Genomic DNA, 12224 nt, shown 5'->3' on the forward strand with positions numbered 1-12224 from the left:
CAACGCTCCTTTGCATGAATCTTCTCAAAGATAACAAGCAACTGTTAGGTTCACAGCACCTGGTAGTCCAAACAAACTCAACATTTACAGCAAAGACTAGACTGGCTTTAAAATTATAGACCACCAAAAAAGAGACTATTTCCAATATGCTTGTGTATATGTGCATGTGTTTGTGAAAGAGAGACATAGACACATGTGTCCACACAAATGCACCTAAGCACTGTACACGCATACTAAAGAGGGAAGGATTAAACAAAAGGAAACTTACCTGAAATAGCCTGGTAAAAATATCAAATTCAAAAACTGAAATATAATCATTACATGTTAAATCAATTGTTGATTTTAGAGCCATAGCTTCCAGGCCAGAGCTAATTTGATGGACCTCATGAAGGCACTGTCTGAATACTTTCCATGGCACGATAGTTCTGTGCAAGAAAAAAAAAGAGTAATTGAATCAAGTGTCATTTAAGACATACCTTCCATTGAACACACAATTCCATCATAACATTAATATAATTGCATTTGTACTAAAAGACAAATAGTTGAGAATATTGCCCATAATTCAGAACACATGCAATGGGTTTTGCTAGCTGTATTATGTTTCATTTGCTAAGAATATGACTAAAATCTAAATCAATTTTTCTCCCAAACAGTCCTTGGCTATCAAGATATTTCTATAAATACATGTGAAAGAAGGTATTAGGTCAAAGTCCTGAATGTCTGAACTCTTTGTGTATATAAGATTATGTAACTTATAATCAAGTTAAATTTTCCCCTCTATTTATTTTCTTAAAATAAATTACAAGACAATGGATTCATATAATAGAATCCTTTGTTCACTGCACAATTTATCTACCATCTTGAGAAAGACAAGGTGAAAAGTCATTAAGACATTTCAGCCCTCACCCAAAGTTTTCTGCAGAGAAAAAAAGCACATGTTATCTAACCTTTCATAGTAACACAAAAGGAAATCTTAATATTTTTAACCAACCACACAAAATGTCTATCACATAGAATTTCATTTATTAAACACTTACTAATTTATTTATATTTAATGTCATGTATCAAATATTGTTTTAGGTAATGCATTGACATGGTTGAAAAATTTGGAACAGCATAGAAGGGTAGCCATGGAAAAGTCTCCCAACCTATCCCTACCTGACCAGTCTCCAACACTCACCCACATCCTCCCCACCATGAAAATAAGTAATACTCATTAATCATTCCTTAGTTAAGTTTTCTCCTTAGGGATGTTAAATACCTACTCCTAAATAGGTGGAAGAAATAAATCATATTTTTAACATTTGAAAGCTGCAGTTTTCACAATAAGACATCATAAAGGTTATACATACCCTCTTATAAGATTGCATATATTTAAATTTTAGGCTGATCTTTACCAGTATCTCTTCAGAAATAAGATTCAGGCAGAACAGACTAAATTGGCTCCACCCTGTACCAATCCTCCCAAGAAAGCATCACCATAAATGTACAACTTTCATTTTCATTCAAATAAGTATCTACTGTGTGGTGGTCAAACTTGAGTATGCATCAGAATTATTAAAGAGATTGGTAATACAGAAATTGCTGATCCTCAACTCAAGATATTCTGATTCAGGATGACTGGCGTGGGGCCTGAGAACTTCCAGTTCTAACAAGTTTCCAAGAGATGCTGGTCTGTGGACAACAAGCTCAAAATCACTGTCTACTGTATCTATTAATTGCTAAGGCAAGGCATATTTCTGTGGAGAAATCTAACTATGCAAATACAAAATATCATCTCCCTTCTTGAAGAGCACATTTGCAGGGTATAAGTAAGATTGTAATACAAAGGAATATAGAGGTAGAATGCTTAAGGAAAAGCTGGAGGAATTCCATAGAAGGATCAGTCTGTGGCAAGATGAATAAATGGAGAGAGGTTTACAATACCATGCTGCAGATACAAGAAAGTTTAGGTTTGCTATAACATTAAAAGAAAAAAATATGAGTCTGAATACATCAAAAGGTTTTTCTCTATGTATGAAAAAAACAGGAAACCACAGAGAACCGAAGAGAGACACCACATCAGACACCATTTAGAAGAAATGCGCATCAGGCTCTGATTAAGGTTACCAAAATGTTGCTGTTTTAAAAGAACAAGGAAAACTTTTGATAATATTAGAAGGCTATTGATTGATAGTGAAGTGCAAATATGCATCTGTCCAGCTTCATTACAGTTACAGTGGAAGTAGTGACAACTAAGAAGCATATTTTCCTTCTCCATATTAAAGTTCTAAATATTCAACACACAAAAGGACATGAACCATTATATTCAATGTAAAAAAAATTAAAGAACTACTGATTTAAGAATGAAATATGTTTTATCTTTTGTATAGAGATCTTTAAAAAATGTGTCTTGTGTATAAAGTATAAAAATAAATTGACTAAATAGACACTTTTAATATATATTATAAACACATCCTCATCCCAATATTTAAGGTACCTGCAGATCATAATTCTTTTGAATAGCCAATGATTTCCCAAAGCAAATTATTTTTTTAAATGTACAAATTTCTAAAATTGTAGTTAAACATAGCACTTTGGAACAATAATTTATAAAGGGGCAAGTTATATTTACACAATACCTGGGTAAATCAGACTTTCTCATAATTCACTTGTAATAAACCTAATGTTCAAACAAGCATTTGCTAGAATCTTAATTAAGAAGTAACAGGAATTAAGAAGGGCAATATTTGGTTAACTACTATACACAGAAGTTTGTACAACAAATACTCTTCCTTTGATCAGCTGAGCCAAATACCCACCACAGGGATAAGGTGGGGGGAATGGTCGGGAGGGGGGATCATGAGTGAAAAACAGAAACAGAGTGCAATGACAGCTTTTAAAAATTTGTTTAAAACTGTTACACTAAGGATCTAAACTTTCCAAAGAGGATTTCAAGTTGCTACCACATTCATTCCTGATGTGTCTTGAGGGACAGCAGGGAAGGTGACTTTTCCCATCTTTAAATTAAACTGTAGCAATGAGACAGAATGGTGGTTTCTACTACCTCTCTCCTGAGAGATGAAGAAAGTGAGAAAAAACATTAATGGTGAATTGTCTTACAAATACACAACAACATCAGTGTGCTACCTGAGACCTAGGAAAAGGAAAGAGGAAGAAAAGGAAAAGAAAGAGAGGACATAAAAAGGCCATCTAAGCTTTAAGATCTCATCAATCCAGAAATATTTTAATCTGTCCTTTTGCCACTTACAATTATCAATCACAAGTTGAATTAACTTTCAAATCCACTGCAAAGCACAACTGGCAATCCACAAAGAATGGAATACAAGACCAATAGGAGCCAGATACTTGTAATAACAGTATGATCTGCAGATCTTTAGACTTCCAATAGGAATAAGAGCTGCCATTTACTGAAGGCTTACTTATTATCTGCCAGTCACCAAGTTAAGTTCTTTATATATACAACGTGAATTTAAAACAGTAACACTATGAGACATATACTTAACTTCATGATACAGACAGAGAAACTGAGGCTTAAAGAGGTTAAGTGATTTGCCCAAAAAAGACCTTACATATGTCAGGCATTGTGCTAGATTCTGAATAGAAATATAAATAAATTCACAAACTAATAGGTGAAAAGACTTCCAAATAAATTATAGTGTGGCATGTGCTAAGGTTATCACAGAAAAGGATGCATGTGCCATGGATGGAGATACATGAGAACAGAAATTGCATTTTACTCATCTTTTCCCAAGACAAATGAATTGTGCAACTAAAATTTGTGTTTTCAAATTAAACTGTGTTCTGGGAAGTCAAGGCAATGTTTCATGAGTGTTTCACAGAGAAGGAGTCTAGAAATTTGACTGTGCTACCATTTGCCTACTACATAGAAATATTTGATGACTTTTTAAAAAATGATAATAGATTCATATAATGTCAGGAGAGACAGAAACTTGATAAATATAAGGCTACATTATAATTCTGTTATTAGATAATGGATGCTAGCATATTACAAAAACAAACTAATTCTATTTTAAAATCTTGAAAATTGAGTGTCCTTTCAGAGAAAATAGGATCAAATTGATACACGGAAACAAAACTGCAATGGGGTCAGCAGGTTGGCCACTGACAAGTCACTCGATCTTCGAGGCTTATCTCCTCCTCCATAAAAGTGGAGGTGGGTATTAGATCTTCTACTTTGAAGATACTGCAGTTTTAATACAAAAGTATAAGGAATGGAAGACAAAAATGTTAGAAGATGGATACCCAAAGAAAAGCAAAAAAACAATTTCATGAAACCACAAGTTCAAAAAGAGCCATAGGTTTTATTTTTATCTCACATGGGGGAAAATCACATACTTAAGGTGTGAATCTCAACAAAGGCCAGGGTGTTTGGAAACAGGAACTTTAGTATACTTCTGGTGTGAATGAATGGTAATTTACACAGCATTTCTAGAAGGGAATTTGACAGCAAGTTTCAAAAGCCTATACATTTGACCTCAAAAGCCTACTTCTAGGGATTTCACCCAAGAAAATTATGTCAAATGCACACACACACACACACACAGCAATGCAAAGACCATTCATAAGTATCTTCACAGTGTTGTTCATAATAGCAAAATCATAGGACATAATATATCCATAGATTAGAATATTTCATAGCAATTAACAAGTATGCAGATAAAATATTTATTGACATGGAAAAGTGCTGATGGCCTATTAAATGCAAATAACATTTAAAAAATTGTATGTCCTTTATGATACAGTGGAACAAACTATCCAGAATGTCTGCAGAGATCAATACAGATTTAAGTGATGATAAGTGATTACTTTATCTTTTTATAATTCCTAATATGCTCTGATAGCTTAAAGAAAAAAAAGATATACTGAAATCATTTTAAAATATATTATGGAATCATTAGGAGAATAAATTTAAAAAATAAGAATAGTATTTTCTTATGACATAGTGTTTTATGTAGGAAATACAGAAGAATTTTCAGATTAAACTATAAGAAGCAATAAGAGACTTCAACATACTTGCTGAATACAAGAACAATACATAAATATTAGTTGTATTTCTATATGTAAACAATACATATTAGAAAATAAGACTTAAAAATACTTGACTTTTACAATAGCATCTGAAAATTTCAAATAAATAGGAATAAAGCTAATAAAAGATAAGGGAAGCCACAACATAAACATACACATTTACAGAGAGATATGACACAAAGCAATATAACACTTATTGGAGCATTCTGCAGTTTTAAGATAAAAGTATAAGGAAATAAAGATGAAAATGTTAGGAAATTGATACCCAAAGAAAGTCAAAATATTTTCATGAAACCACAAGTTCAATAAAGGCCACAAGTTTTATTTTTAACTCATAGAATAAATTAGCAGATTTGATACAGTCAAGATGTGAATTCTCACCAAAATAATTCCTAGATTATTTTTTAATTCCTAGATTTAATATAACCCCAATCAAAAATTCTAGAAGATAATTTTACAGCTGAAAATGAAAAGCTGATTCTAAACTTAATAGGAAAATGTCAACAGCCAAGAATAATCAAGCCAATCATAAATAAAAACAACACTGACAAACTTATACTCTTGAAGTTAATTAAGACAGTGTGTATAGAGAAGAGACTGACAGCTGTCAGAAGGGAGGGGGTTTGCATGGTGGTGCAAAAGGTGAAGGGATAAAGCAAAACAAACCAAAGCCCACAAACAACAACAACAACAAACCCCTCATAGACAGAGAAAACAGTACGGAGATTACCAGAGGGAAGGAGCGGGGCGGGGGGGGGGGGGGCGCAGAAAAGGGTATAGGGTATGGGGGGATAAATGTTCTTGTAGCTATGTGCATGAACGTGGATGAATTCCATAACATAATAAAGAGTGAAAGAAGCCAGATTTTTTTGGAAAGAGTATAATTACATGATTTCATGATGATAGAAGTTAGGATACCATGGGCAAGCAGTGAATGCATGGGACGACCTGAAGGGTTGGGGGAAGGTGGATTCTGAACTGTAAGTAATAATATGTTATTACCTTATATAGGTGGCATTTACACTGGTGTGCTCACTTCATAAAAATTCCTCACCATACATTTCTGATTTGTGTACTTTTCTGTATGTATATTAAACTTTAGTTAAACTTTTTAAAAATTGACATTAAAAAAAATCTAAGATTAAAAAGAGAGAAAGGAATGTGGGAAAGGACAAAGTACCTTCCATACTATAAATAAGAAAATCACGATGTATGTGTTTCGGCTGTTAGTTGTTGCTGAGGTGGTGGTGATGGTGGTAGCTGTCTAAAATCTATTCCAGCTCAGGGAAATAAAATGTCATCTTGACTTTAAACAAAATGAAAATCTATTCTCTATTAACCCATTTATTTTCAATGTCATCTGAATTCACCTTGATCAACAAAGATATATTCAGTGTCAGTACCTTTAAATTGAGGAGTAGCTTTGTTCTGAAGATAATGGAATATTCAAAAGATATTTGATATTTTTATTTTCATTATGGAAGCAAAATATTAGTACTGTGACTCCTAAGTGTGTTGGTATTTTACATATAGTTATTCCTTAAATCCAATTTTTTTTGTTTGTTTGTTATGACTACTTGTTAAAGGACATGCAAATAGATTTTTTAACAGGCTATTACTGCTCTTGCTATTCCATCATTAAGAGAAAAACAACTGTTTCCGGTAACCCACAGGTAGAGGATATCAAAACCTCTCTAGTCAAACAGTCCCCTTACAACTAACTAATAATGGACAGGATGATAACCATGGTTACCAAGGAGAGACATAATTAGATCTAACTATTCTACCTCATAAGTGAAAATGCCCGACTCTCACAAAGAAAGACACATATGCTGGATATTTCTGATAGATATTTTTCTTTGTCAAAAAAGTTCATAACATTTTGTCTATATTGCAAGTCAAGCATTACTTCTCTGTATAATGAACAAGTATTCTCATTTTCCCACTTCTAAACTTAAATTTAGAATCAAACATTTTTTAAAAGATTACAAAAACAAGGAAAATAGCTACCATTATTCCTGATTTTCTCAATAACCTCATGTGATAGCCGTGGGCCAACTAACTAAAGACTGCACACATTCCTGAATATATGCTGGAACTTTGAATCAACTTCTGTAATGACCACCAGGTGCCACAGCATCCTGCACATGCATAAACTTTCAGAACTGTAGGCTATGACCAATCAAAAGTAGTATTTCTGCCTTGGCCAGTGTGGTCCAAGGTTAGAGTGTCAGCCCACCAACCAAAGGGTCATGGGTTTGATTCCCAGTCAAGGGGATATACCTGGGTTGCAAGTTCATACCTGGCCCCAGACCTGGCAAGTACAGGAGGCAACCAATCAATATGTCTCTCTCCTTCTCCTCCCTGCTTCCCTTCCACTCTCTCTAAAAATCAATGGGAAAAAATATCCATGGATGAGAATTAACAACAAAAAATAGTATTTCTTACAGATTGTGCACCTATTATAAAACTGCCATACTCCACATTTTCCCACTCCCCTTATCTGTAACCAATATAAATTTTTCCACAACTTACACTTTTCTTCCCCAAAATATAAACGTACAAGGTGCCAATCATCTCTAAGACAATGAGCATGTCTTTTCTACCTAGCCATGCTACTGTGGTTTAGGCTTTGCCCCAGAACTTAGTCCCATATTGAATAGCATATGGCTCAATAAACCCTTTCTATTTTGAAAAGCTTTCAGCTCTGAAAGTCATTTTTAAAAATTTAATTAGAGGCCCAGTGCATGAAATTCGTGCATGAGGGGGGTGTCCCTCAGCCCAGCCTGCAACCTCTCCAATCTGGCACCCCTTGAGGGATGTTTGACTGCCCATTTAGGCCTGATCCTGGTGGGATCGGGCCTAAATGGGCAATCAGACAACTCTCTCACAATCCTGGACTGCTGGCTCCCAACTGCTCGCCTGCCTGCCAGCCTGATTGCCCCTAATTGCCCTCCCCTGCTGGCGTGATCACCCCTAACTGTCCTCCCTTGCAGACCTGGTCGCCCCCAACTGCCCTCCCCTACTGGCTTGGGCACACCTAACTTCGCTCCCTTGCCAGCCTGGTCGCCCTAACTGCCTTCCCCTGTCAGCCTAAATGCCCCTAACTGCCCTCCCCTGCCAGCATGCTTGCCCCTAACTGACCTCCCCTGCTGCCCTGATCATCACCAATTGCCCTCCCCTGCAGGCCTGGTCCCCCACAACTGCCCTCTCCTGCAGGCCTGGTACCACCCAACTGCCCTCCCCTTCAGGCCTGGTCACCCCTAACTGCTTCCCCTGCTGGCTTGGTTGCCCCCAACTACACTCCCATGCTAGCCCGGTCACCCCTAACTGCCCTCCCCTGCAGGCCTGGTCACCCCCAACTGCCCTCCCCTGCCAGCCTAATTGCCCCCAACTGCCCTCCCCTGCCCGTCTGGTCCCCCGAAACTGCCCTCCCCTGCAGGCCTGGTTGCCCCCAATTGCCCTCCCCTGCAGGCCTGGTTGCCCCTAACTCCCCTCCCCTGAAGGCCTGGTTGACCCCAACTGCCCTTTCCTGAAGGCCTGGCCCCCCCCAACTGCCCTCCCCTGCAGGCCTGGTCCCCCTGCCAACTGCCCTCCCTTGCAGGCCTAGTCCCCCTGCAACTGCCCTCCCCTGAAGGCCTGGTTGCCCCCAACTGCTCTCCCCTGCAGGCCTGGTCACCCCTAACTGCCTTCCCCTGCAGGTCTGGTCCTCCTCAACTGTCCTCCCCTGCAGGCCTGGTCCCTCCTAACTGCCCTCCCCTGCTGGCCTGACTGCCCACAACTGCCCTCCGCTGCCAGTCATCTTGTGGAGGCCATCTTGTGTCCACATGGTGGCAGCCATCTTTGACCACATGGGGGCATCCATCTTGTGTGTTGGAGTGATGGTCAATTTGCATATTACCCCTTTATTAGATAGGAGGTCTAGAGGCCCGATACACGAAGATTCGTGCAGGAATGGGCCTTCCTGCCCTGACCGGTTTGGCTCAGTGGATAGAGCGTCAGCCTGTGGACTCAAGGTTCCCAGGTTCGATTCCGGTTAAGGGAATGTACCTAGGTTGCGGGCACATCCCTAGTAGGGGGTGTGCAGGAGGCAGCTGATTGATGTTTCTCTCTCATGGATGTTTCTAACTCTCTCTCCCTCTCCCTTCCCCTCTGTAAAAAAATCAATAAAATAAAAAATAAAAAAAATAAAAGAATGGGCCTTCCTTCTCCTGGATGCCGGCACCGCCTTCGCTCCGGCCGGAGCCGCATTTCCACCTTCCCATGCTTCCCAGAGGCTGGAGCAGCTGGGGCAGTGCGGAATGCATGCCCTGCCCCCAGCCTTTCAGCGCCTGTGTATGCAAATTAACCCGCCATCTTTGGTTGGTTAATTTGCATACCCACTGCTGATTGGCTGATGGGCATCGTGAAGGTATGGTCAATTTGCATCTTACTCTTTTATTAGTGTAGATAGAATAATAGACTGACAGGCAGGTAGATATGTTCAAAAAGTTCTTAGTAATAAGGATACAATTGAAATGGGTTTAGAAACCACTGCTCAAATTCATTATCCATACTTCAGCAATAGTGACCCACTTAAAACCCATCAATGGTCCCCATTTTTCTCAGGCCTCCAAAGAAATTTCCAAAAATGCAATTTTGCATATGGAAAAAGGAAGTCCAACAGGGCAGAGATGGACAAATCTTTCAGAGCAAAGTCCAAGAAGGAGAATAACAATTACTTTAGTCCTAGAGGCAGGCAATTCTTTTTTTTTTTAATATATTTTATTGATTTTTTACAGAGAGGAAGGAAGAGTGATAGATAGTCAGAAACATCGATGAGAGAGAAACATCGATCAGCTGCCTCTTGCACACCTCCTACTGGGGATGTGCCCGCAACCAAGTTACATGCCCTTGACCGGAATCGAACCTGGGACATTTCAGTCCGCAGGCTGACGCTCTATCCACTGAGCCAAACCGGTTTTGGCAAGGCAGGCAATTCTTACAGTGATTTCCATGTTCACCAAGGAATGTTCTGGATATGATATGGCTCCACATATAATTTATCTACAGTGACACAAGTACCCTCATCTGCCTTAGAGTAGCATTAATTGTGGTAAATTTAAAAAACCATTACTCTGGTTACAGATCAGCTCGTGAGCTTAGCTAAACTGTGTCCAATCTCTAAACATATGCTTTGTTCTAATAAAATCAGATTTTAAGAATGAGAACCAGAACCTAAATCTTGGTGATTTACTGAGGTAAATGTCACTTACTGCAGGGCTCAATTGGAGAGAGAAGGAAAAAGGGAGGGGGGCGAGGGGCAAATGAATGGCAATTATATAACCTTGAAGTTACATTGTATCTTTCTCTACAGCAGACACCAGAACAATTCAGTCCCAAAGATCCCATTCTCTTACTGAATAGACTGCTAGACTCTTCATTAACGTATGTGCAACCCACACACAATACCAGCTCCTCCATGGGCCTGAGCATTCTTGACCAGTCTAGTAAATAATTCCTAAGGAACTTTCCTAAAGGGACAAACTGATTTTAAGTATCTTTCATTTTTTAATATACTGTCTTACTAAAATTAAATACATACTGCTTAAAAGACAGAAAATTATAATTTGGCATCTTATTTGCTTTTTATATCTAAGATCTACGTTAGGATGAGTTGAACAAAATAGACTTATAATTTTATTTTCCTCATTGATATAAAGATGCTTTGCTTTTTTAAAAACAGGTAATAATATTTTACTAAATAGAAATATTGAAATGCACTATTGGAGTTCTATTTTAGTTTTTGTTTTTTTTTCCCTTGCTCTCTAAAGCTCTTGCTGCAGTTTCCTTGTAAAAGTCCTTAATTTCTATTATGCAACCCCTCCTTTAATTAAATATGACTAAGTTGCCTCTTGTTTGACTAGAGGGAAAACTGATCGCTAATATGCTAGAAAAACAAGCATCTCACTCACTGTAAAGGTAAAGCAACCATTGTCTTTTGTCTCTTGTTAAAAGTGAAAATACAGGAAACCAAAGGAGGTCCATACCACTTCCCCAGGAAATCAAAGGTAGAAGCAATGAACTGAGCTTTAAATAGAATTTTTCCCCCCATGGTAAATAGGGCATTTCCTTACATTCTACCCTACTTTTATAAAGGGATACATACAATTTTATTTATTTTTTAAAATATATTTTTATTGATTTCAGAATGAAAGGGAGAGGGAGAGAGACATAGAAACATCAATGATGAGAGAAAATCATCAATCAGCTGTCTCCTGCATGCCCCATACTGGGGATTGAGCCCACAACCAGGGCATGTGTCCTAAACTCATTTCAATTAAATGAACAACAGTTCCTGAAATTCTAAGCATGAGACACTGCATTGAGCTTCTTCAGGAAACTCAAAGATTAATAAATAAGCCTGATTTCATGGAGCTTATAGTCTAACAAGAAGTAAAATAACTACACAAATAATCTTAATGAAACAACAAAAATAATGTCAGGGGTTAAGCAAGAGCTTAGAAGAGTTTAAAAAAGATATCTAGTAACAATGATAGGGAGAGAACCATAAGTGAGGTGAACACTGAAAGATTAGTAATAGGAGAAACCAAGATGGCAGCATAGGTAAGCACCTAAACTGCTGCCTTGCACAACAATTTCAAAACTACAACTAAAAGACAGAATGGACATCATCCAAAACCACAGGAAGGCTGGCTGAGTGGAAATTCTACAACTAGAAGGAAAGAGGAAAGCTCACGGAGAATCAGAGGAGCAGCAAAGGAGGGCTGAGGTACCGAGACGCGCGCAGAGAGGAAGGGCAACTGAGTGCCTGGCTGATTTTCTCTGGCGGGAGGGGGAAGGAAGCCCCCGACTGCACTGAACCCTAGTTCCGACTGCACTGAAACCCAGTTCTGGGCGAAACCCCGTGGACCCAGGCTCATATAGGGGGAGTCTGGACTGTCAGATAGAGAGAAAGGCATAGGGAGACTCAGAGACTCGGAGACCCGGGGGAGCTGCGGCGGTTCTGGAGGCGTGCGCTCGCACGCAATTGCTCTCAGAGAAAGCTAAATGTGGAGGTTGCCGCAGGCATTCCCTAGCGGAAGAGAGTCAGAAGCTCCTGACTGCACTGAACCCTAGTTCCGACTGCAATGAACCCCAGTTCCGGGCGAGCCCCTGGGGACCTATGCTCT

General features: G+C 38.7%; 1 protein-coding gene across 4 annotated transcripts in view; it reads right to left on the bottom strand.

Moving 5' to 3' along the window:
* Window positions 1-12224, bottom strand: part of CBLB (Cbl proto-oncogene B) — a 246417-nt gene that overhangs the window by 116862 nt on the left and 117331 nt on the right. For all 4 annotated transcript variants that reach the window (XM_080654165.1, XM_080654163.1, XM_080654164.1 and 1 more), the window contains exon 5: window positions 269-425. In XM_080654165.1, the coding sequence (XP_080510291.1) occupies window positions 269-425 (157 nt within the window). The remainder of the gene's footprint in view (window positions 1-268; window positions 426-12224) is intronic.

The sequence above is a fragment of the Plecotus auritus genome, assembly GCF_963455305.1.
Source record: "Plecotus auritus genome assembly, chromosome: 2".
Classification (NCBI taxonomy): domain Eukaryota; kingdom Metazoa; phylum Chordata; class Mammalia; order Chiroptera; family Vespertilionidae; genus Plecotus; species Plecotus auritus.